The sequence below is a fragment of the Gallinula chloropus genome (assembly GCF_964237585.1).
Source record: "Gallinula chloropus genome assembly, chromosome: 1".
Classification (NCBI taxonomy): Eukaryota; Metazoa; Chordata; class Aves; order Gruiformes; family Rallidae; genus Gallinula; species Gallinula chloropus.
This window is the reverse complement of record NC_140085.1, coordinates 181,894,113-181,920,206: the sequence shown is the minus strand read 5'-3', so window position 1 is coordinate 181,920,206 and position 26,094 is coordinate 181,894,113. Positions and strand designations below refer to the sequence as shown.

The 26,094-nt window shown below is 43.9% G+C and overlaps 1 protein-coding gene across 1 annotated transcript; it reads left to right on the top strand.

Moving 5' to 3' along the window:
• Positions 1–80: 80 nt before the first annotated feature.
• NUFIP1 (nuclear FMR1 interacting protein 1) lies at positions 81–25,386 on the top strand. The gene is made up of 10 exons (XM_084269431.1): positions 81–501; positions 763–851; positions 2,017–2,121; positions 2,714–2,776; positions 3,116–3,192; positions 11,314–11,406; positions 14,958–15,220; positions 19,587–19,715; positions 21,479–21,711; positions 24,930–25,386. Exons 1-10 carry the CDS (start codon positions 132–134, stop codon positions 25,269–25,271), a joined length of 1,764 nt encoding a protein of 587 aa, XP_084125557.1. The 5' UTR covers positions 81–131; the 3' UTR covers positions 25,272–25,386.
• The last annotated feature ends 708 nt before the right edge of the window (positions 25,387–26,094 follow it).

Sequence of the window (26,094 nt, the reverse complement as noted above, 5' to 3'; positions counted from 1 at the left end):
CAACCACCTACGCAAGATTCAACCCCAGACTAGCCCCGGAAGCGACGTATTTTGTAGCGGCCGTCGGGGAAGGGGGGGGGATCGCCCCACGTGGTGGCGAGAGCGCGCCGGGCGGCCGCGTCGGGCCCGGCATGAATCCCTTCGCCTGGTACCCGCCGCCCCCGCCGGGGGTGCCCCCGCCCTTCTTCTGCCCGCCGCCCCCCTGGGAGCCCGGTTTCTGGCCGCCCCCCGGGCCTTACCCGCCGCCCGGGCACTACCCCTCTCCTGAGAGCTACCCGCCGCCCAGCGCCTATACGCCCGCCGAGGGCTACTCGCAGCCCGACAGCTACCCGCCGCCCGCCGAGAGCTACCCGCCTGCTGACAGCTACCGGCAGCCCGACGCCTACCCGCCCGCTGACAGCTGCCTGCCGCCCAAGAGCTACCAGCCGCCGGACAACTACGCGCCACACGCCGGCTGGTACCCTCCGCCCTACAGAGAGCGGCCGCAGGGGCCGCATGGTGGTGAGGGGCGCGGGGGGAGGTCGCCTGTGCTATTCACTTTATCCCATCCCCCGCTGGCCGGGACCCTGGGGCTGTCCTAGCACTTGGGGGCGGGGAGGAGTCCCCCTTTTTTCCAAGGCGCTGTTCTGCCATCCATCCTGGTTGTGCGGTCCTGGCTTGTCTCTCCCCAGGACCTTCCCCACCACAGCGGGCCGACCGATGTAGCAGGGGATGTGTTTTGTCAGCTGTGCGTGTAACTGGGTCTTTCTGTTTTGTTCTAAGGTGGCAATGGGAGTTCCTCCCAGAAGTGGCAAGGCGAGCAGGGGCCTGGGTTTAGTAAACACCTTCCTGAAGAAAATAACAAGCCAAAGGTATGGATTGGGGTTCCCTTGCACAGGAAAGACCTGTTGGAGTGGGTCCACAGGAGGGTCACAAAGATGAACTGGGGGATGGAGCAGTTTGCCTGTGAGAATGTGCTGAGAGAGTTGGGCTTGTTCAGCCTGGAGAAGAGAAGGCTCCAAGGAGACCTTATAGCAGCCTTCCAGTACCTGAAGGAGCCTACAGGAGAGATGGAGAGGGAATGTTTACAAGGGCATGTAGCAGTAAGACAAAGGGTAGCAGTTTAAAACTGAAGGAGGTTAGGTTTCGTTAAATACAAGGAAGACATTCCCCACTCTGAGAGGGGTGAGGCCCTGGCACAGGCTGCCCAGAGAAGATGTGGCTGCCCCCTCCCTGGCAGTGTTTAAGGCCAGGTTGGATGGGGCTTTGGGCACCCTGGTCTAGTGGAGGGTGCCCCTGCTTATTGTAAGGGGGTTGGAAGTGGATGGTCTTTGAGGTCCCGTCCAACCCAGCATGTGATTCTGTGATGGTGGTGGTTGTGTGGGACTTGCCCCATGGTACTACAGAGACCCCATACTCTTGTCTAACATGTGTACCCTTACAAGAGAGTACATGTGTGGCTATCAGTCTGCAAGTTTTGAGCCCATTGAAAGACACATTGCAAACAAATTCTAGCACAGCCTTACTTTGGAGAAGCCTTCAGTGTGGTGATGCCAGAGTGACTAAACTGCATTAGTGCTCCATCGCATTCCGAGGGCCAGGCAGGCAGATCCCTGTTATGTGTGTCATGGGAGAAGGCAGAATCTTTGCTGTCTTCAGAACTCTTAGATATCCTGTGAGAACAGGCATGGTCTGACTGGATAGGGAAGAGAGGGCTGTAGCGTAGCTCTCCTTCCAGCCCTTGCTCAATCTCTGCCAGCCTGGTATGTTTGCAGAAGTGATAATTAATGGAAAGATGGCAGTGGAAAGACCTGACTGCATGGTGCTTTGTTTGGAGGGTGAGTGATTTGAGCTTCACTTTCAAGTTATGTCAGCTTATCTTTGTAACTTCTGAAAGATGTTTTCATTGATAGTTTTATAAACAACAATGACCATGAAAGGGTTTCACCCCTAATTAAAGATAGGAATGCCTTGTAATTTTGTAACTGCAATCTTGAAATAATGATTTCTTCTTTCTTTTTTTTTTTTTCCCCCCAGACCAAAAAGAAAAAAGAGGCAGTTTTCTCTCACTATTGTGATACCTGTGACCGTGGCTATAAAAACCAGGAGAAATATGATGAGCATGTTTCACAACATAAACAGGTTGATGAGTTTGGCTTGTGTTATTTAGGCTTTGATTTTAAATTCTATGCATGACAAGTAGTTAGCTGTAGTTCTTCTTTGAATTGAAGACTTAACAGACATTCCAGAGCTATGAAAAGTGTTAGAAGGGGAATTTTTCTAAGTGCTGTGTGTAGAGGAGCTCTCTGTTGCATTTTTGGCCTTATTGCTACAGTAATTTTAATATCTTTCTGGAGAAGTACTGCAAAGTCACCTCAGTGGTAGGAATCAGTTCACTGCCATCATTATAGCACATGGAGGGTTTTTTTGTGGAAAAAGGCTATATATGGAAAACATTTTTTAAATCCATTCCATTATTGCAAAAAAAGTATCACACTGAAACTGAAGAGTCTTGCAAGTCTTTCTGTTAGGTTACCTTCACTTTATCTCCAGTTGTCAGATACATTGGCTGCACTGGTTATTCTAAAATCAGGTGGATTTTGAAAGTAAAAGCTCTAGCCAGTGGTACAGCATCTGGCACTGAGTTTTTTTTGAAGTGTGATTAAATGCTTATTGTAATTCATTTGTGTAACTTGATGTGTCTTAAGTTCACCCCCTTTTCCTTATCTCACAGTGCACAGAAGAAGGTTGCAACTTCAGCGCACATGAGAAGATCGTTCAGATACACTGGAAGAATGTAGGTATCCCCCCCGCCCCCAGCCCCAAAATAGGAGCCTGTGCAGTCTTTCAGTAGTCACTTCTCTCATTCATCAGAGGCTTGATTTCATCCTGCTGAGAGGAAAACATCTCACCTCTGAGTAGAATCTGCTGCAAGACAGTAGTGTGGATGAAAATGTGTTGAATGCGGTGGTTTATTTTTTTAATGGAAATGCTTAGTAATCACTGTGTGTCTGAATGTTTTTGGAGAGGAAAGCAGTGCAATGCTACTGTAGATGGTAGAATGATGCTTTTTTTTTTGTCTTGTGTGTTTTTCCCTTCCTTTTTTTAAACACCTATGAAATACTTTTTTCTTTAGGCACATGCACCTGGTGCGAAAAGAATAAAATTAGATAGTCCAGAAGAGATTGCTAGATGGAGAGAAGAAAGAAAAAAGTGAGTAAAACTTTTGATCTGTGCATTTGTTGTGCTTTTTCTTTCCCCTGTGTGATTGTTAGATGACTGTAGCGGTAGCCTCATGTGCTTCCTGCTGCTCTTCCTTTGACTCTGCAGAACTCCTGAAATAGTGGTCTGTGTCAGAATGCCTTAGCCAGGAGACATGCAAGACACAGAGACTATAATCATTTGGATGATTATAATAGAAGGCAAGATACCGACTGAGGAGGAGGTAGCTTTCCCAGACATTTGATTTGGTACTCCAGGTTAGGTGAGCAACTCATTTCTTTAGGCCTGATCAGTGAGATGTTTTTAGGTCAAATATGTGTCTGTTTGCTTGGTGGTTTGGTTTTTTTTTTTAGTAGCTAAAAAATCTGGAACTCCTGGGCTTGCTGTACTTACAGTATAAAATTATGGAATATCCTGAGTTGGATGGGACCCATAAGGATCATCAAGTCCAACTCCTGGCTCCACACAGAGCCAGCCAGGTCAGAGCATGTGACTGAGCGCATCATCCAGACGCTTCTTCAACTCAGTCAACTTGGTGCTGTGACCACTTCCCTGGGGAGCCTGTGCCAGTGCCTGACCACCCTCTCAGTAAAGAACCTCTTCCTAAACACCCAACCTACACCTTCCATGTCACAGTTTAATACTGTTCCCTCAGGTTTTATCCCTGGTCACCAGAGAGAGGAGATCGGTGCTTACCCCCTTGCTCCCACTCATCAGGAAGCCACAGACCCTGGTGAGGTTTCCCCTCAGCCTCCTTTTCTCCACGCTGTACAAACCAAGGGACTTCAGCCTCTCCTCATAAGATTTCCCTTCCAGACCTTTCACCATCCTTGCTGCCCTCCTTTAGACACTCTCCAATATTTTTGTGTCCCTCTTGTACTGTGGCACCCAAAACTGTACCCAGTACTCGAGGTGAGGCCCCACCACTCAGTGCAGAGCAGGACAATCCCTTCCCTGGACTGGCTGGCCGTGCCATGCTTGATGCACCCCAGGATATGGTTGGCCCTCCTGGCTGCCTGGGCACACTGATGGCTCATGTTTAACTTGCTACTGACCAAGACCCCCAAATCCCTCACAGCATGTCTGGCCTCTAGTGTCTGATGCCCTAGGTTGGATGTGTAGCCAGGGTTGCCCCTTCCCAGTTGCAGAATCCAGCACTTGCTTGGTATATCCTGCTGTGTGCCAATTTCCACAGTAAGTCCCAGTAAACCCCAACAGACAGTTTTCTACTGGAAGAGAGTGGAATCCTTGAATGATGCTGTCTCAGGTAGTCAGGCTCACGTTGTTGGTAGGATGTAAAGTTCTGTGATGTGAGGTGGTACAACTTCTTTTACCATGATTTAAGTGTTTAAAAATTCACACTGGACTTCAGCAGATCTTATCCTGCTGATGCTTGGGTTGTCCCTTACCCTGCTCCTGTAAATTGAACAGGTTAAAAGCTACCCTTCTCCAGCAGGTGAAAGATGCTGGAAAGAAGTCCACTCTTCTTTCAGACTTGGAATACAGTCTTGCAAGTGATCAGTCCCTGGGGTTTGCTTCCATGAGCAAGGGCCCTACCTGCAAAGTGGGCAGTAATAGGAATTAAGTTCTAGATCACTGGTGATGAGTTTTGGGCAGTCTACTAGTCACCATTTAAAAAAAAATCGAAGTAGACTACATCAAATAACTGAGTTTTACTGATTAATTCAGCTTGCATTTTTGTCAGAAAGCAAGGTTAATGCGTTCTTGTTTTGAACCTGACTTCCCTTAGTAAGTTTTACACAATGGCTTTGTAAAAAAGGAAACATGTGGAATGTATGGTGGGAGCTGGGTTTTTTTATTGCTTCCCATCACTTTTTGCCATATTGAAAAGCAAAATTTCTCCCTAAGTAGTGGGTAAGAGCAAATCCCTGCAAGTTTAATGCTTTCAACTTCAAATTTCAGAAACAAAGGGAAGTCATTCAGTATATCAGCACAGCACCTGCTACTAACTTTTTACAAATGGAGATAATCTGTAGCTTCTGGTGTGTGTGGTTTTGTTTTGGATTTTTAAACATCTTTTATATTGGGTTGGGTTTTTTTTAAACCCCAAAATTTCTTTTGCCCAGTGTTTAAAATCCTGTAGTTAGCCAGTCAACGATTGCTTGTGCTCTGTGCAACTACAGTTTTGGTTCCAATGTTTCATTTTACTGAGAAGGTACTGGAGGGTTTGTGTTTCTTACTTGCTTTCACTCTACATATTACTGTTTTCTCCTCAACCCCCAGTGATACTTAATCAAGTCTTTGTTACTTGCAATACAAAGTTTTTACAGGGTTATCAAAAACCAAAATGTGCTTAGATTTGTCTGTGTGGTGGCCTCAATTTTCTAACAGTGGCTCAAATGAAAAAACCTCAGTGTTTATGTTCTGAGTTTTTGCTTTTCATGCACCAGGAGAGACTCAGGTTAGATATCAGGAAGAATTTCTTTACTGAAAGGGTTGTCATGTATTGGAACAGACTGCCCAGGGAGGTGGTGGAGTCTCCATCCCTGGAGGTATTTAAAAGGCGTGCAGATGTTGTGCTTGAGGACATGGTCTAGAGGTGGACTAGGCAGGGTTAGGCTGTGGTTGGACTTGATCTTAAAGGTCCTTTCCAACCTAAGTGATTCTGTGATTAGCAACTTTTTTTTTTTTTAGCATACAGTTTTGCTTTTGGAGGTGTTTGGGAGAGTTCCTGTCTAGTAGCTGATGCTGAGGTCTAAGTATTGATGTTCAAGATGCATGTGTCAGTACATGTTCTACTGTCTATTAGAACATCAGGGAAGGAGGAGTTGAATGTACAATCCTGTTTTGGTACTGTTTGCTTGGGGAGTGGGTTCTGCAAGTCAGAGCAAGCTAGAGTAAGTTGTAAGAGAAGAGTTTTTTTGTTGAGTTTCTAGAAAATCTCCTGGTACATCCTGATGGCTTTTTGGTTTTTACAGATTTAAAATAATTTGGATGTGGTACAGCATTGCTGCAAGTCTTTGTTCACTGTGGCACGGTGAAATAAACGGGACTGAAATCTTGTAGTCAGGACCACCAACCAAAAAAGGCAGAGTAGGAGATGAGGACTTTCTAAGCCAAGGCCACTAGATGGAGTAGTGCTGTGATTTATTTTAGTACTCCAGTCCTTCTGTGGACATCTTTTTTAGATATAATTCATGGGGTGTAGAATGACTACCTGGGTGGCTTTTGTTATTCTTGGTACAAAAGGAAGCTGTAACAACATGTGACAACATTCCTATTTTTAGTTTCTTTTTTAAAAATTTAAAAAAAAAAAGAGAGAAACCCAGCTGAAACCTTTGTGAAGCATTATTTGGGTCTCCAGCAAAGCATCAGTTTAGTACTGAAGGTCTCTTGTTGCCTCACGGTAAACATTGCATTGTGCAGAAAAAAAAGGACACCAGAGGGAGTCTGAACTATTAGGCAATTGTGGTTTATGGTGACAGAAAAAAGGCTTTTTCTTTCTAGAAGCTCCAGTCAGAGCTAAGAATGAATCTTTCTAGGTCAGTAGTTTGTTTCTAATTAGGTTGCAATGATTTAATGTGTGTATTTCCATGCTGCATCCCTAACATTCCCATCTTGCTTGTTCTTTCAGTCATTAGAAATAATTACTTACAGAATTGAGAGGGGGTTTTTTTTTACTTCTTAATTAACTTCTGTGTTGCTCAGTTGTGTATCCATTTAGAATGAGCCTGTGTTTTAAAATGCAGTCTTACCCATATAGAGGGAAGAGAAAGGGGGGAAGCTGGTAAGGGGTGAGTGTGGCTGTGTGTTGAATATGACGGGCCAAATGCTGTTTTCCAGCCTCAGATTCTGTACAAAGACCTATTTATCACTCCAGCCCTCAGTCTCTGCTCACCTAAAAGACTTTATAATGGTTTGTGGCCCGTTGAACCTGCTGAGCAAGACAATCTGAAGTTAAGCAGACAGCGGTAGAGATGAAGATCTCGGGGTTCTCAGGGTTTCCTGAAGTTTTGCAAACAGATAGTTGTGAAGTCTGACATCAACTTTGGTGATTGCAATTACTTTTCTTGTTTTGATTTGCCCTGTCCTTTCCAAGTGTTGCAAATGAGCTGTTTTCAGCATATTTTTAACACAGATTTAAAGGGAGTTACCTACAGCGTGTTTTCTTCACGTGTCAGAGTGAGGTATTGCTGTCTTCCCTTCTTTCCAGGTAAAACCTGGGTCCTGCCAGCCCATCTATTGCTAATCAATTCTTCTTGACTTTCTGTTAGAAGGAATGTGGCAAGGCTGCTCTGGTGTTGAAGTGAACTGTTTAACTGACTTCTGCTTAAGTCCTGATATGATATTGGAGGATTTTCTTGATCTTGTGTGTTGCTTGTAAATTCCCCCCTCTTGTACCCCCTCCCTTCAAACAGTTGGGGTTTTTTGGTCCAGCTAGGACTGCTGTATTTCCTTGCAATACATCTTTATAGCTGAGCATGTGCTTAATGAATGTGCTGTCAGCTGCACCACTTTTAAATAATTTGTGGCTCTCTAGTTGAATATTGGTAATCCTGAAGTAGCTTGGAACCCTTCCTGGTGTTGCATTTATAGTAGTAAAGTATGCAACAAGGAAAATAAGTTCTTACCACCTGGTAAAAGTAGAGAAAGCAAAGCAGAAGGAACATGCTGGTAGATCAAAGTAAACGCAGATATGGTAAAGTTTGCCCTGAACTGCAGGGATGCGTTAGGAATAAAACTGTTTCAGCTAACATGTGGTAGAATCACACCCCAGAGGTGCAGTTCTGGATAAAATGCCTGGGGGTCTTAAACCAAGATTTTTATCAGCTCTCTGCTGGGGCATCTTTGTTCCCTTTGGGCTCTCTGTATCACTTTTGCTCTTGGTTGTGCATATGCCATCAAGATCAGCATAAGAAATTATTGATGCAATTTGATCAGAGTGCTGTTCCTATAAAGATGATAAACTTGACTGATGATAGCTCTTGACTCAGAAATTCATTGTGTAAACTGCTGCAGAAACAGGTCTCTCTTCTGTTAGACTTTGGCAAAGCTCTGGTTTTCCACTTCTTGCAAAGAGCTAGTTTACTGTGATGTTTATGTGAGCACAGTAAGAGTACACTGGCCTATAAAACACATATGACTGGCTAGCACACTCAACTATTGAGGAGGACAATAAATCTGGTCATGAAGGCACACATGCTAGTGATTATGCTCAGTGTCACCATTCCCTGTCTCTGGAAGCTTAGGGTATCCTTTACCTGCATATCACCTTGTTGGTGTGTACATAATATGTTCATCTTAGACTGAAAACCATTTTTTTTTTGGTGCTATCCTGACAATTTATAGTGGAAAAACTTCCAGTTTGGACTACAGAAGCTTCTATGGTCAGAAGCTGCAGCTAATGTGAAATGGTGTGACCTTCTCTGGCAGTACTAGATCGTCACATCCTGGTTTAACTCCCCCTTTCACAGTACGTTGCTTAGGTTTGTAAGATCTCCTGATGAGTTGTTCCTGGTAGTGCTGGGCTACTTCTACTTCAGTGGCCTTTGTAGGTAACATATTAAGAACCTCATTCTGTTAGAGGAGGAGGGGATAGGGCATGCCTTCTGCAAAGGATTTAAACTTGAGTTGGCTCATTGGATTTTAACATACTGCCTTTTCTGTGAAGAGAGTCAGTATAGGCTCTTCCTTCTACAGTGCCACCCCTTTGTTCAGCAGTGGTCTTCCTGAATAAGAATGCTCCATATGAAAAAAAATTAAATCCCTCTCTGATTTTTTTTTTTGACCACTCAAGTATGCTGTGGCTGTCCTTAGGTTGTGAAGCTTTCAAAGTCTGTGGTAACATTGTACCTCAAGACCATAATTTCCATTGTAGGAATCTGCTTAGGGTCCAGATGAATTTTGCTGCCTCTGTGGGTGGATCTAGCTGGTGCTGGGAGGTGCAGAGTCGTCTTTGTGCAGGGGCTTTGGTACCAGAGGAGTTGTGGAGTTGCACTGAAGTTATGTTGGGGTGGGTGGGTAACAACTTTGGCCCACTTGCTCCTTGCTTGGAGAATTGGAGTTGATCTGGTCAGGTCCCACCAGACCCACTGCACAGGATGGCATCTGGGGAGGAGAGAGCACAGTCTGTCTTGTACCAGGGTTGGTGATCTATGGACTTGAACATCTAGAGCTTGCTGTCCACCAGGTCCTTAGCAGATGCTCATTTGCTCATTGTGAATGAAATGAAACACTGCATGTGTGGTGTCAGAACAGGTACATTTTCTGCACAAGGTGAAGGCAGTGAGATAAATGCTATCAATGTTTGAGAAGAGCTAGAGAAAATAAACACAGACACTACGGGTGCCTTCAGATGTGCTTTTGCAGGCATAGTTGGCATCACAACTTGAGCTCTCTTTAGGTGTTAGGTACTGCCTGTGTCAATTGAAAGGATGGTTTAGGAGAAATCTGTCTGTCTTGGCAATGAGTTGAACTGAAAGCATCAGTGGAGTCCGTTACGGCGGCTGGGTGGAGGGAGTGGTAGCTCATAGGAATGAAGGTGGGAGGTAGTCATGTCTCAAATCATATGGGGAGAGCATGTCTGAATATGTCCTTAATCAGCCTAAGTACAGGAGCACTTTCAAGACTCCTTTGCTCAAGAAGGGTCTTCCCTTACGTCTTTCTTTTTTTAAAAAAATATTTTTTAACACAAGCTTGGGGTTCTTTTCAGCCTAACTACTTATTGTATGGCTTTCTGTCCTCCTGTGAGCCTCACTCGTGTGAAGGAAAGCACCTTGTCCTAAAACGGGAGAGATGCCAAGCACAGGGGCCTTGGTCAACACGAAGCTCTTGAAATTAAATAACTGATTGCACACTTGTGTGCTGGGAGTGTTATACCGTGGATGAGCAAAGGTAGCCAGCAGGGAAGAGTGGAGATGAAACACTGCATCCCTGTGCTTGCTTGACTTGTATGACAGAGTTCTGGGAGAAATCCAGTGAAAATAGATATTGATGGCTCGTGTTCAAATGCTCTTAAAGGAGAGGAGTTCTGTGATTAGGTGTGTCTTGTGGGAAACACTTCTCACCTTTTTCCTTTGGTGTGGGGTTGGAGCTGTCTTGCATTGGTGTGACACTTAACATTCATGCTGTAAAAGGGGGAAGATGCGTGTGATGAGCTTTAAATATTTAAAGCTACGTGTCCTTTTTGATAGCTATATATAGCGAGGAGCTGGTCTAGGTTTCTCCTTACTCCATTTTAACAGACTTATCAAATATTTATATTTTGTGTTTCTATCCAGAAGCTGGCAGGGGTGCACGTTGTGTTTCTCACTTACCACCTTTATCTCAAAGCACTGGGCTCTAGCTGACTGCTTACAGAGCAGCGAGCGTGGCCCTTCTGGGGCTTTGATGGTAATTTGCAGCAGGCTTTGCATGTTAGAACCGGCGTGGCGTTCGTCCATAGGGAGGGATGGGGAGGGAGGTGGGGGCTGGAAGAGAAGGGATGGTTTGGGAGATGGTTATAGCAGATTTGTTTTGATCTGCATGACTTAGCAATTTATTTTTTTTTCTTGAAGCCTCAATTAAAAAGAGGCAGTACTTCTGGTGAACTGGAGGTCAGTGTGCAAGCACAATGCTGACTGTTGCTCAAGAGGAAACTTGTGTGCCCTGTCACATTAAAGGAATTTTGTGCACCCAGAAAATAACCTCTTTTTTTTATTTTTCTCCTTTTTTTCCTTTCTGAGGTTAGAAGAACACAGCAGGTTGTTTGCTTGAGGCATATTGTACCTTTTAAGATCAGATAAATTCTCCCAACTGAAGCACCGTAAAAATTGCAGGGCTAAATGGTGCTATTGTGTGTAGGGGCAGGCAGAGGGGGTCTGTAAGCATAACTGAACTGTTTGTAGCTTCTTTGATGGTCTGGTGAGTCTAACCATGCCCATTTGATTGATTTTCTTTCTTTATTTGTAAATCTGAGTATATAAGCATAAATATACTTGGGTATCTTTTTCTCACCAGTGCCTGTTTAAGAATGAAGCAGTCTGTTCAACTTCTAGGAAAGGTTTTTAAGATAGTGTGTTTGTAGAGGATGCTGGTTTGGTTAAGGGAGAATTGATGAAGCACAGTGAATCATTTAAGAGTCTGTGAATTCATATATTTTTTTTCTTCTAGAAATTTTCCTACGTTGGCAAACATTGAAAGGAAGAAGGAGATGCAGATGCAGAAGGAGGAAAGGGGAGAAGTACTGACGACCCAGCAGTTTGGGTAAGCGTTTTTAACCAGGCTTGCTGCTGTCCTCCTGATGAGTTCAGAAGTCTGTGCTCTTACTGTGGTCTCCCCAGTAGGTACTGCTTCCACTGCACACGCCATCCAGCTGCCCTTTAGCAGAGGGGACAGGTCTTCTGACAAACTGCAGATGTAATGTTCTTCTGTTTACAGTGCTTCGCAGTCCACTTCAGTTAAATTAAACAATGTTTGTATTAGAAATCTGATGTTCTTGCTGAATTCTGCACTCTGGCTGCCTTGAGAGAACCACATTCTAGTGGCCATTCCTTTGATCAGCATCACCTTGGTCTCTGGAAAGGAAATAGCAGGGACAGTAGTAACACAACGTAACGAGTCGTCATCATCTAATCCTTTAATGCCTGAAAATGGCCAAGAGAGATTTTATAAGCGGATTTGGCTTCTTACACTCTCCTTTCAGGTGATAAATCAATAATCAAGTGAAGAGGGGTGGAAGCTTTAACTTTCTTTTCATAGCTTTAGTGCTACTTCTTTCTTCTACCTTCCATCACCTTTACCTGTCTACCTTTGTTCTGAGCCTAATACTTACTCCTCATGGATGGGTTTTTTTGTCTGTTCTCTCCCTCATATTGTGAATTACCTTCTGGTATGGTCTTTATTCTTCCCCTTGGTGTCAGTGTTACATGGAACCAACTTAACTTCATTAACTTTACTTTAGGGCCTGTGAAAAGAATTTTTTTTTTAAAAAAGTGATAGTGACCTGTGCTTCTAGAATGTAACTTAAGATAGAATGATTGAGCTGGAAGGCAGGGCTCAATTCTGGGGGGCTCTTGCAAAATCCCATATGCTGTTGCATGGAAGTGAACCTGCAGCTTGACAAGGGTGGGCGTTTTTTTACCAAAACCCACTCAAACAAAATAAAACTTGTACCATCGTAAAGTGGTTGAACTAGTGCAGAACTGGGTTCAAGTCAGGCTATAGTATCATTTGTTACATGGTGGCAGTGCAGATTACCTTTGGTGCAGCATGTGCTTCAGAAGACCCAACACTTACCCACCCCCTCCAACCGGCCTTTCATGGCTTGGGAAGGAAAAGTTTATAAAAGACTGAAGTAAAACTTCCTTTAAAGGATAGAAAGTTGCAGAAGTGCTTTTGACTCAAGGAACCAAACCTTGGCACTGAGTCTAAAGCCATGAGTGTATGTAGTGTTGTCTTTGAGCAAAGATGAGTTTTTCTAGTCATAGTAAGAAGCTACTTGGTGTTTACAGGTTTATTGGGTAACTGTTGTGGTTGTGAGTCGGATGCATTATGTGATCATAAATGTCCATCATCAATTCCATATTATTACATTTGTCAGTGATTTTTTATTTGTAAAATTGGGGAAAAAGCCCTCAAAATTATATATTGTGTGGTTGCACATGGTGACATTCAGTTGATTTTAGAAATGTTATCTTATTCCCCTCCCTTCCCTGAGCTGTGAGGACCATGGACTTGGACTGTCCAGAAAGCTGTCATTTCTGCATTGTGTATCAACAGTAGAGATTCTGGAATTGGTATTTATCTGGCAAATTTACTGATGGCACGAGGCAAAAATAGAATACAGCTTGTTCTCTGCAGGCTGTACTATTAAAGCAAGTAAGATTTAGAAAGGATTAGATACTTAACACTTCCACGGCGCTTTCCATTTGCGGTTCTCTGAAGTGCTTTACAACTGCTAATTCTCAGCATCCTTGCGTGTGAGATGAGAGATGGGGAAGGGCTGCTTCAGTAGTCTGGCTGGTGTCTTGCAACAGCTGATTAATAACGCACGGCTCTTCATTCCTTCCCTTTGAATGGAAGTGGAGAGCAGTGTATCTTTCATGAAGGGCAGGCAGAAGGTCAGGCGGGTGACCTTGGGGTTTCTCTCTGGGTTTTTGAGGCCCCAGGGAAATCAGAATGTTGTTTTTAACCCTTGGTCAAGGACAACACCTACAGTTGAGCCTGTATTTGCACAATAACTTGTAGGTTATACAGCAATGTCCTGAATTTAGAACCTGGTTATACAAATTCAGAAATGCTGTTCTCAGTCTAGATGGGGTTGAATTGTGGGAGCTGGTATTAGCTTTCTTTTGCAGATGAGAGACTGATACACAGGAAGGTGGTGGCTTGCCCCTCTGGTGGGTGATGCTGTCAGGGCTGAGCAATCCATGTTAGATGGTGGTGTGAAATGGTGGGAGAGTGGAGGGGTTGAGACTTGATGATCTTTAAGGTCTCTTCTGACCCTAAACATTCTATTATGATTCTGTGATCCTATTGTGTCCCAGAATAAAATGAAATATGTTTTGTTGTGATATAAGGCTAGTTTGAATGCTATGGCAGGCCCCATTATCTCAAGAAGGGCTTAATGAGACTGGAAAGGTATGTAAGAGAGGAATGTCAGTAATGGGAGTGTTTCTGTACAAGGAAAGAAGTGGGTGGCTTGGAAGGGCTGTATGATGGAGGTCTAGAAAAATTGCATAGGTGAGAAGAAGTGAGTAAAATGTGGTTGTACACTGTTTATTGTAACTCAAGAAGGATTGGGGTACCAAGTGAGCATTGTAGACATCACAACGAAGACAAACCAAACCAAGTCCTTTTTCACAAAATATTATTGCCTTGCTGGAAGATTTCAGGGGTGCCCAGACATAATGAGACACAAAACCACTGGTGTCTTGGCACCTTCTCTAGTCACACTGGGTCTCTGGTAAACCAAAGAGAAGTAGCCAAGGAGCAAGGTGACCATTCATCCTGCGTTTATGCTCTTTTTTTAGCCTTCATGTATTCCACTGGCTGCTTAGCAGTGACAGGGCACCAGGTTAGACATACACCTGTGAGACTCTGCTTGCAGATGCATGACTAGACTCAAGGAGAGCTTATGGAACCATGGCAGATAAGTGGAACCAGCATGCTGTGCTTTTCACATATTTTAGGGAATCTTGTTATCTTGTTTCAAGTTTTTAAAAGTTCATTGTCCTGATAGGAGTTTCTTTTATTCCTTCTCCATCAGACTGAGAAGGATTAATGGCATGTTATTGGAGGCAGGAGTAGACAGTCGTTGCGACTGATAGTGTCAGGTGGCTGAAGGGATTTAGTGCAGCAAGATCTTTCTCTGAGTTGTAACTGGGAAAAAAGGAGACTTCACCAGTGGAGTATGCTTATGGTAGTTGCTTTTAATTCTGCATTTCCCCTGTTTTCAGTTATTAAATTGCTTAATGAAGGGAATATTTGTGGACTCTTTAATATGAAATGAAAACATCATGTCCTCACACTGCAGATAAACAAGGAACTTGCTTAGCCCATGTATCTTTGTCCTTATTAAAAAATATAAGTCATGAACTTCAAACTCTCCATTTCGGTTCCAGCTTTGTAATGTTGCCCTGCCAGTGAGATGAGCTGGGACTGTCAGGCCTGTCACCACATGTTAGCTGAGCTGGAGTAAGTCCTGGCATCGTGTGGTGCTGCATCGTCTTGTGGGCCTGAGCCGTTTGGTTATGTCAGTTGGTTTTGTTCTTATAGCTTGCCATTTGTCTGAGCTTTGTGTTTCTGTTCTCCAGCAAAATGAAGGGGATGTGGAAGCCTCCAGAAAATGACGAGAGGGTTGGGCAGCAAGGAAGACAGAAGAGAAGACGAAAGCGCCAATTCTGGAAGAAATCTAGGAAAAATGGTGGTAATTTTAACGAACATGGGACTCAAAATGAAGTGAACGGGCCAGAAAACAGCACATGTGAAAAGGAACATGCAAACCAGAATTCTTTGTCAGCTCAGCCACCTGTGAAGAACACGGACCCTCTTGGTCTTCTGGCAAACAGTGATGTTGGTAAGATGAAGGAACTTAGAGAATGTTCATTTTAATTAATACTGCTGAAGTGATTAATGACCTTTTGCACACCTAGCAGCTTCTGGGAAGAGCTAATGATTTAAAAAAAATACAGAAACCCTGTTCTTGATTGAAAGAGGGCTAATGCTGCATGTTTGAAATGGGAAGACTCTCTCTTAGTAGAAGATTGAGTAGAAGACATTACAGTATTCTTGGCAAAGAATACTGAGGAGCCTGTTGTCGTACTTCTCATTATTACTAACAAAAAAAGGCCAGGATTGCCTCATTGTGGCTAGAGCAGCAACAGGGCCAACAGGGTCATGAGCTTGAAGGTAGTCCAATATCTCTGAGCCTTAAAATTTGTGCTTAGAACTTAGAAAATTTCTGTGGAGAGATACCTGGATTCAGGACATGGTCTTCTAAGAAGATTCCCAGCGTGAGTATTGTGAAAAAGTGGGTCAGTGCTTTATCTAAAAGAAATGGGATAAATCTTGCGTTTCTGGGAGCTTCTGCCCTAATAGACTTGGCCCATTACGGAAGAAACACTAGGCAGGAGGGCTTTGAGGTAGGTGTGTGTCTGAACTTCCATCCACATGTGCTGGGAGGAGGAGATAAGTCTAGTAGACTTGGCTGAAGTACAGTTTGGAAAGAAGCTGAAATACTAAGTCATTGAACAGGAAGAACAATTCTGATTTGGGAAGCCTGACACAAGAACATTAAAGATACTTACCAGCATTACGCACTTGCATGTGAGTTTGCTTGCAAGCCAGGATGGTTGTATTAGAAACACACAGGGAAAGCCTAGCCCACTATTTTTATGTCTTTCTCTTTTCTTCTGTGAGAATTGGGGAACATTAAATTTCATTTGGTATCATCAAAAAAAGCATAATCTGAAGGGGAGAAGATGCTGGGAGACAGGATGTAGGAGTGTCTTGGATTTGAAAAATAAGCACACTAGATATTTATCTTGGCTTTGTGTGTTTTAAAATACACTGCTAGCTTTAAATCAATATTTAGCTAACAAACTGAAGAGTTTGTTTTTTCTGTGCTCTTATGGCACACCTCAATTCAGTCTTTGTTTTAGCAAGTGCTTGTACCATAAAGATCTTATTTTACCTGATTAGGAATGCTTCCTTATCCCAGAACACTTAGCTGGGAGAGGTAGCAAAGGGAAAGTGGTTCAGGCCACAGGTAAGTGATGTAGCAACCTAAGGAATGAGAGGAAAAGAAATAGCATCTGAGCTGATTTAAGTTTGTCTGCTGAAACTTTTGCTTCCTCATCCAGGTTTTGGAATCGCTGCCATCAAGTTTGTGTGGAGTATTACATGTTCTGACGTAAATTCTGTGCATGTTAAGAGGACATGCACCAACTTAGGTTGCTAAACTAATGTGTAAAATAAGAAAATACCTATAAAACCAAAAGAGGAAAGTCCTTTGGCAATCTTTTTTTTTCTAAAGACTATTAAATATCCCCTTGTGGTTTTGTTAATAACAGTATTTAGAATGTGGAAACAAACCGATTTCCCTCTCTAAGTGAAGTACTTAAAATGTCAACGTTTTTCTTCTAATTCTGGGGTTTGCTGTATTATCTGATCTACCCTTGATAGTCTCTGTATGTCTGTTCTCTGAAGTACTGCTGCTTGGGGTTTTTTTGGTGAGCATGCCTTGTTTTCCACATGCTGGCAGCAATATAAACTCTCGAGTTATAACTATTTATAATATAGTCAGCAGTGATGCAGTACTCTCAGAATATGGCATGGAAGCTGACTTACACTCCAGCTATTTTTAGCAACAAGGCTAGAATCCATCCCCTGGAAAGACGTCTGATGCTGAGTTTTTCCTCTTGAAAACATAATCTTCAATTAGTGGGAACAAGAACTCAGCATCCCTATGCAATTTGTTTATTCCACTAATCTCTGTCTGTTGGGAAACTTAAGTACGCTTAAATATAACTCTTATTTGCCCGTAGCATCTGTGTTTTGCTTAATGATAAAAAGGCTAATTATACCAAAGTATGGCTAGTAACTTCTGTTACAATAGGTGGAAAAGGAATGTGGTGCTTGTTACACGTTATTGAAGCCTGTTGCAGTTTTTTATACTACTGAAAAATATCGTCACAACAAATAACACAATATAACTAGTATTTTTTTAAAAAATCACACAGCTGAAGCCCGTGGTTTTACTGTGTAGGTATATTTTTGTTGGAGTGTTTAAACCTTTTTAACAGCAGCAGCCCTTTTTCTAGAGAGAATGTGTCTTTTTGCATAATGCGTTCACTTCAGTTCTGTTTTAGTGGCTAGTTCCTTCAAAGCCAAAAAAGATTGAATGGGGGATGAGAAAACAGAATTTTCCTCTTGATTTATGAGCAGAAACAAGGTAAGATGATGAGCCTGTCAGGTGTAAAATTTTGAGGGATGTACAGGCCAGAAACAGTCGGTTTTATTCAGTAGCACATAACACTTCCTCCAAACGTGTTACTCTCAAAGAGAAAATGTATTCCAGTGAATGTGTTTTCCTAATTTGCTGAAAAGCAAATTAAAACATTCTTTAAATTTTAAAGAAAAGGCACCCAACCGTCGTACGCACTCAACATTTTTGGATGAAGAAAAACCCCAGCAATGAGTCAAAATAACTTGAAAGCAAATGCTGGTTTTATAATTTCTCAAGTATACGCAGGTGCTATGTACTCTCCATTAGGAAAATATGTTGCATTTATCATGGGCTTCCAGTGTAAATGCAAATTGGCATGATTACTAAATCAGGGAGAATCAGTGTTTCTCAAAACCAGCTCAAAGTAAAGAGAGACCCATAAGTAGCTTAGCTATACCTTTCTGTTTATCTAAAAGTTGTTCTACCAAGTGTCACAAGCTCCAGTGCCCACAGGTGCCAATTGTTAATGATTTATTAGAAGTGGATAGACAAACATTTGTGACTTCAAAATAAATACCTTGGAAGTGTTTATTTCAGTAAAATCCTTTCAAGAAGTGGGAGGCAGCTTTCCTGTGGGGCAGGCTTAGAGGATGGGAGTGGTTATAACGATTTCTTTGTGAAAATAAGACTGCAACCAGTCCTTTTCTAGGTGTCTCAACAGGCTAGTTTCCCAAAATGTTTCTAGTAGTGGGATGTTGGTGTGTGTGTATATATATGTGTTTGTGTGTGTATCTATAAATATGTAAAGGGCAAGAGTCAGGAGGATGGAGCCAGGCTCTTCTCAGTGATGGCCAGCGACAGGGCAAGGGGCAGCGGGTGCAAGCTGGAGCAGAGGAAGTTGCATGTGAACATAAGGAAAAACTGTTTCACTGTGTCACACAGAGCACTGGAACAGGCTGCCCAGATAGGATGTGGAGTCTTCTTCTCCAGAGACATTCAAAACCCACCTGGCTGTGATTCTGTGTGACCTAATCTAGGTGATGCTGCTCTGGCAGGGGGGTTGGACTAGATGATCTTTTGAGGTCCCTTCCAACTCCTAACATTCTATGATTCTGTGATGTGAAATGTGTATGCAGATGTATTGCTGAAAAGCATTTCCTAGTTTTCCTGCTGACCTTAGCACTGTTGACACAAGAGTCTTTCTGCGGTTTTAGTGCATATAGATTCTTTGTTTCACACTGTTTGTTTCATGTGTATATTTTTAGGAGTAATTTTCTGGTAGGGCTCTTGTTTTCCTAGTATCCTTAATTTCAGCTTTTTTTGTCTGCTTGCCTTCTACCTTTCCAGTGTTGTCTTTTTGGGGTGGGGGGCAAGTTTGAGATTGTAATACCTCACTTTCTTGGGCATGTCCATAATGCTCTGCAGGGATTTATATATCGAACAGTCTGAAGTACTGCTGAAAACATATCCTCTAATTTGTAGCCTTGGTTCTCCAATGTCCCTTATAAACATTTTTTTTACTATCCAAAAACTTCTTTGCTCTTAAATTCACACTTTGAATGAGCCCGATTTTCCTTTCCCCCACCCCCTGACTGGCTTTCAAATCCTTCTCCCCCGCCCCCCGCCTCCTCAGGACTAAATCCAGCAAGACTTCAAAACATATCATGAAATCCTCTCTCTCTTTACCTACACTTGATAATAAAACCTGTAATTATGTTTGGTATGTGAAGAAAGAACCAGAAAGCCCAAGCTCTTGTTCAGGAAACTTTTTTCTCCTGTAGCTTTGCTGGTGGGACTGTGAACCAGTGGTGAGATGAATTTGCCACTGAGTTTCTGTAGAGGGTTGGCGAACGTGGGGGTTTTCTATCAGTCCATGGTGTTGAGCAGTGATGCACAACATCAGGCTTGTGTAGTACTAAGACAGGGGTTTAGCAGCAAGGCTGATGGCATGCCCGAGTGTTGGGAAAAATCCCTCTTGCCTTTTCTCTCCCTGCAGAATCTGACAAGGACGAAGCAGCAGCTGACAGTGAGAAGCTGGGACTGACTGTTGTTCCCAAACAGGTCACTTCTGCCTTGAGTTCGTTGTCAGCCAACTATGGCAGCGCGTCCGACAGCGAGCCCGAAGGTGCGTAAGAGCATGTCCCCTGCCCTTTTCCCCTCCTCTTCTACCCTACATCGCTGTGTGGTGGGGACTGCAAGCAATGGCAGGACCTGATCACCAATTACCCTTCTTTAGGAAGGGAGGGGGGGGCTTCACCTCTCCTGTGTTTGGTCCTTTGCTGTCTCCCATCCCGCTGTCCAGCCCCTGTGTATTTATAAATGCAGCACATAGGAGCGCAGTAACCCAGTGGCAGCTCTTCACTGCTGCACCCCCAGCTCCTGAAACCTGCAGGTTGTCAGTCAGGACCTATATAGCACTTAAAATTTCTTGAGAAGAAACTTTTAAGAGGAAATCAAAGGTATTGCAGAAGAAAATACAGCACAGAGCCTGCAGTTTAAGTTTAGCAAAGATGTTAGAAGTAGGAGCAGTTCAGCAGCTGTATCTCCACAGCACTCGGCTGTGGAAATGCTCTTGGTTTTTGGCCTACCAGTGCTGTAATTCAGAGCTGCCCTGTCCTGTTCATTTTTAGGCTTTTACAAGTAAAAAGAGAAGCTTTTTAAAGGTTATGCACTGGGATGGTTTTGCGGTCTGTGTACAGATCTGTTTCCATGACAGTGCAAGCTAGGTCTGGTGTAGCCAGGTGTGGGCAGGCTGGGAAGAGTAAATGGATGTGCCGTTATTCTGCTCCTCTTGTTTCCCCAGTCCTCCCAGGTTTGAGCACTAACTGAGGCTACTGGGTGAACCATTACTTCTTCCAAGTATGGTGGTAGCTCCCAGTCTTGGAGAAGCATGTGGATGGAACACAGCGTTTGTGCAGACAGCTGGTGCACGGGGATGGCCTTGTCCACATGGACTGTGCCATGTCTAATGCCTTTTTTGTGGGGTTCTGTTGTTGTTGTTGTTTTTTCCCCTAGCCCTACAGCATGCTTTAAAAAGCCTCAAACAGAGTTTCCTGAAAAACTGTGGGTTTTCCTTCACTGCCACCTCCCTTGCTCGCTGTTTCTTAGCAGCATGTCCAGGGTCAAAGGGAGGACATAAAATGTCCTCTGTAGGGTGTGTGTCATTGAATTTCTCAAGCCTTTTTTCTCCTAGTTGGGGAAAAAAAACCCCAGCCTGTCTTCAGTCTCGTTTCACTTCATGTTTGCATAGTGCCAGGAAAAAGCTGTTATGCTCACCCTGTGAACTAATTTCCATGTCCTTAAGGTTTTTTTTCCATAGAAGGGTGTTGCAGTCAGGCTTGAACTCTCTAGTACTTAGATTTTGTGCTTTGAGTGCATGCATCAGTAGAACTGCTGCTGCTCCTTGTTTTTGCAGAGAGTTAATATGCCTTACTTCGCCTTGATGCCCTGTTCAGAGTTACAGAGAGCATCCAGCAGGCAGAGAGTCAAACCTGGGCACCCTCTGCCCTATAACCATATCATGGTTTTCTCACAGCCAGATTTCCTTCTGCTTTGCAGCGTAGCTTGCTGCAGTGTACTTTCTAAGTGATAACAAGGCAGAGGTTTGAAAGCCTCCCTTCAGCTCTTGCTGCTTTTATTTTCCTTCTTTGTATTGCAGAATTTAAGTATCTTGTTTTCCTTTCTGTGAAGGCTTAGAGATTATCCTTTGTATTTTAACCCCAAGCCCAAACCAAGCAAAACCCTCCCTTCCTCCAAGTAAACCTCAAATATACTCGCATCAGGTTATGTGAGCAAGAATAGTACTAACGAACTGCCAGTGCATGGGGATATAAGCATGCTGAAAGAGGCTTTCAAGTTTGAGATGAAAGTGTGTTCTTTTTCTTTAAGAAATCCCTGTCAAGACTGCAACCAAAGCTGAGAAGAACCAGGCTGCGCTCAGAAATACGCCTCAAACTCCCCGTGTTCCTTGGAGCCGAAACCCGAATCAGAAGCGCACGGAGGGCGCGGGCACGATGTTAAGGAGCTCGAATTCCAATGCTCCTCCCCACAAAGGGCGTCCTAACTGGGGCAAGAAAACCTTACCCCTCCTTCCCAAGCGCCGTCCGACTCTGCTGGAAATGGTAACGCTCTTAGTGCTAAATAGTGCCTCTGCTACAAGAGTAGCCCTGTCTGTGAGCAGTTCTCCTCTTCCCTGTGGGAAGTCGAACCAGTGTGTTAGCAAAGGTCCCCTCTTAAAAATAGTGAAGCAAGCATTTCGCTTGGGGAAGGTGGAGATACTTAAACAGACAAATAGAGATACCCCAGTGTTCATCCAGGTAGCGACTGGCTTTGGTAAGCAAGGGATGACAGCTGAACCACACGCCTAAAATGAGCTGCACAAAGGACAAAACCTTGATGCCTCCCTCTCCTCTCCCTGTGGTAGCATCCCATAGGTTTTGGTTGTGTGTGAGCCCATCAGCCTTGTTCTGAAATCTCCCTTTCCTCCTGGCTTTGCTCTTCAGCTGCCTCCTGACCAAGGAGCACACGCTTTTTTCAGACTCAGTCCAAGAGGTCTTGTTGATTAAGTATGTTGGGGACTTAAACGGTAGAGTGGTGCCGAGCTGCAGCCTACGCGTGCATGAGTTTCCTCTCTGTAGGCACATTTAGATCAATCTGGGGAAGTGACAGCACTGATACCTTGAATCACAGAATCACGAGGTTGGAAATGACCTTTAAGATCATTGAGCCCAACCATTCCTGTCCTATGCTAAACCACATCCCTAAGTACCTCATCTACCCATCTTCCATCCATCCAGGGATGGAAGAGCGGCTTGGTGTCTCAGAAAAGTAAAAAGAGGTCTGGTAAGGATGGTTCCAAGTTATTAGGATTCTATTCCCAGTTAACAGTGAAAGGCATCCTGTTTGGATGCTTGGTGGCTTTTTGTGATTCTGTAAATACCCAGTACAAAGCTGGGAAAACTTGCTGTGGGCACAGCTCAGGAGAAAGCGGGGTGCCACTGATATCAGGGCTCTGAAACAGCACAGGATGTTTAGGCAAGAGATACCTGATAAGCCACATCCTGGGCTGCAGATGTGGGAGAAATCCCTTGATAGTCCTTTGAACACATACTATCATTCCTGCCAAGAATTAAAACTCCTAGTGACTGAAAAGGAAGTGTTTGCCCTTTGTGCGGCTCCCTAGGCATGCAGTTGTCTTTATCTCTTGCTCTTCAAAGTTGTTGATGATCAAAGCAGCGAGGACTCTGGAAAAAAGTCAGATGAAGTCCCACACGCTGAGAGAAGCTGGCAGAACATTGGAAGCCGGAGTTGTAGCTTACCAGGAGAGTCCATTTTTAAAATAGCATCTTGATGGGGTTTTTTGCCGTTTAATGTTGCTCAGAAGTGTTGTGAAAGGCTGTGTACAGTGGCTGTGAATCACAGAGGAGCGCCTGAGATTTGCAGGTAGGTTTCCACTGTCAGAAATGGTTAGAATGTAAAAATGTTTGAGGAAGCAAAGTTGAAATTTTACAGTGAGTCACTGCTGAGAATTTAGCCAGAAAGTGAGAAACTCAAATTGCTGAGAAAAGGATGTTGTATCAGTGAAATCATGCCTTAAAATAAAACTGAAAAGGGGAGGGAAGGGAATAGCCACAGATGTCTGTTGGCAGTCGCTCGGTGGTGAGCTTGGGCGCTACTAAAGCGTGTTTGTCGTAGCCATGCAAGCAGTAACGTGTGTTTAGCCATTCTGCTTGAGGACTAAATAAGCTCCACTGATACCCATCCATGTAGTAAAACCCATAATACAAAGGTGTAGTCTTTGGTGCAAACCATCTGTGCCTTTATTTGGCCATTTGGGAATTCAGCTTCTCCCAGTCCAGTGAAGTGACCATCACTGTGCTGTCCCTTCTCTGCACCAACATTAATCTCTTCCTTCAGATGGGAGGTTTGTGAAGGCGTGTGTTAGGTGTTGGCTGCTTGTCACACCTCTTAATAACCTCTAAATAGAAATACCCTCCTCTAAAGTGGCTGGTTAAACCACTGTTGAAACTTGAAACTTATAGTAACAACAATGAAGCTTGTCTGTCCCCTTGGAAATTTAGTTAGATCTCTTGCAACACATAATACAGATCTCCTGCAAATAATCAAGTAGTTACAGATTTCCTTTTTTAAGACCAAAGTGAACTTCAGTGAGGTTAAAGGAGATGAGAGAGGCTTCTAGCACTTCGATTAAGCAACTAGACTTAGGTGGATAGTTTATACCCCCAAACCAGCTACTGCTATTTAAATCCGCTGTCTGGTGCCCAATGAAACATGCTCCTTCCTTGTATTTGTAAGTGTCTTTTAGTCATAGGGGTGTTCTACTAAAAAATGTGTGGGACATATCCAATCAGATGCAGTACAACCTGGAAAGTGTGAAAGATGTTGATAGACTTGGTATCCTGACCTACTGGGATGTGTGGCCTGGCATTACTGTCCATGATACAGATCCAGAACATCACCCAGGTCTAGTCAGATAACTGGGGGGGGGGGGGGGGGAAATTCCTAGTGTTTAGATATGTTCAGTCTCTGCCACCCGAGCAAACTGAGACCGATGGCTTCATACAGAAGGTACCACCAGGTTTGCCAGCTTGTTCTACCTGCCCTAGTGCATTAATGGCACTAAATGAGCGTTGTTTAAATGTGTGTGCTTTGGGGCACATGAGTGTGTTTCATCCTTTTCATAGGTACAGTTGTGTGCCAGTACCACAGTGAATCATAGCTGTTAGGGGCCTCTGTCGCTAGAAGTGGTGTTTGACCCCCAACCTGCACTGCTTTAGCAGCCTGCTGCTGCCCAGAAGGGCAGCTCCCTTCCTGCTGCTTCCTGTCTGGATGCATGGTCCCACTTCTCTGCTATGCTGGGCCTTCTACGGACCCCGTTCAGATTGTGACACACACGCCCCTAAAAAAAACCCCAAACAAACCATAAACAGCCCCAGAAGACCCCACTACTTGCCTGCTAATTGTCAGGTTCATTTTTGCCTGGCTGGTGAGTTGACCTGATTCAGTAAGGGGCTCTGATCAGTGTGAGCTGGCGTGAAGGAGGGAACAGCAAGCCCCTGTATCTCCCAGCCCAGTAAGCTGTGTGGTGGTGCTGTCAGACCAGCTCTCTGGCTCAGCCAAAGCCCAGCTCAGTACGTGGCTCTGCTGTACTGTGTCTGGTACGGCAGTTTTGGGTACACAGGACTTGTATGAGAGAGCTGGCTGTTTAAATTCAGAGGTATTCAACATTACCAAGTAGCTCTGTACCTCGTGTGAGGCTTGTACTGGCTACACAGCAGCAGAAGGAAAATGTGCATCATCTTCTCTTCTTCCTTTTCAGTTACTGGCCCAGGACATCCGGCACGAGAGGAATGTGATTTTGCAGTGTGTCCGATACCTCATCCGAAACAACGTGTTTGGACTTCATTTCAGCACAGAACCACAAGCTGAAACAGAGACTGAACAGTCCACTACAGCTGAAACTACAGCAGAGTCTTTGACGGACAGTCTCAATGAATCTAATTGTTCTCGTAGCTCTGACCTTCAGTTAGCAGGAGGAGAAGATGCATTATTAATAGCCCAGGGTGAGAAAGCACCCGTGGATCAGACTTCACAGATGGTTCGCTTGGCAGATGAGGACACGTGGGAAACCCCTTCAGCTCAGTGTGAAGAAGCTCTGTAGAGGATGTATGTTGTGGACAGCAAAGCGAAGGCTTGCATTTTCCATCTGACTGATGCTTTTTCAAAGCCATCAGTATAACAAAATAATCATCAAAATACATACTGAGAGCTGTTAAAACCACTCCTCTGTGATCTGTTCTGTCCAAGGTGCCTGGTTTCTTGTGGAAACCAGCATCTGTGTTGAGTAATTGTGTTTCCCTATGGCACGGAGGCAGCAGTGGCACAGTTGGGTGGGGATCCCCCCCTTCCTGAGTTTCAGAGCTCTTAAGTTTTGCCTCGTTCCAAAATGTCTGTCAGTCCATCACCAGAGCCAAGTAGTCCTGGAGTAGGATGGACCCTTCCTTATGTGAAATTGTGGTCTGGTGTGTCTGGGAGTACTTGAGTGTCCAGAAGCATTTTGAAAAATGAAGATACAGTAACTGCAAAGTGCTTGTGTCCATGCTAGGTTGCTGGCTGACCTCAGGTACCCAGTGTTGAGCCTTAGACCTTAACTGCTGTTACAGTTATTGCCTGATAAATCTCAAGTCTTGATGCAAACTCTTTAATGTTAAGAATATGGGGAAAATTTAGAAACTTTACCAACAGTTACTGGTTTGTCCTTTTTAAAATAAGCATTGGGAGTTTACAAGTTGGCCTCCTGGAAGAACCTCTTCCTTGGTACATTATGATGCTCTTACAGCATCCGGTAATTTTTTTCTCCCCGTAGATTTGTGTGCACATCCATAGTGTTGTGACCACTAAAAAAGCATCAGCCAAGGTTTAGAAACAAGTTTAGTCTTTGGATTACATTGTGCATTTGTTTGTCAGAATCCTTTCTTGTCCAG

Excerpts from the sequence above, each read along its gene's own strand:
- NUFIP1 (XM_084269431.1), top strand. The coding sequence starts at position 132 with ATGAATCCCTTCGCCTGGTACCCGCCGCCCCCGCCGGGGGTGCCCCCG. Across the intron at positions 502-762 it reads GCCGCAGGGGCCGCATGGTG|GTGGCAATGGGAGTTCCTCC; the intron begins GTGAGGGGCGCG and ends TTTTGTTCTAAG. Across the intron at positions 11,407-14,957 it reads CTGACGACCCAGCAGTTTGG|CAAAATGAAGGGGATGTGGA; the intron begins GTAAGCGTTTTT and ends TCTGTTCTCCAG.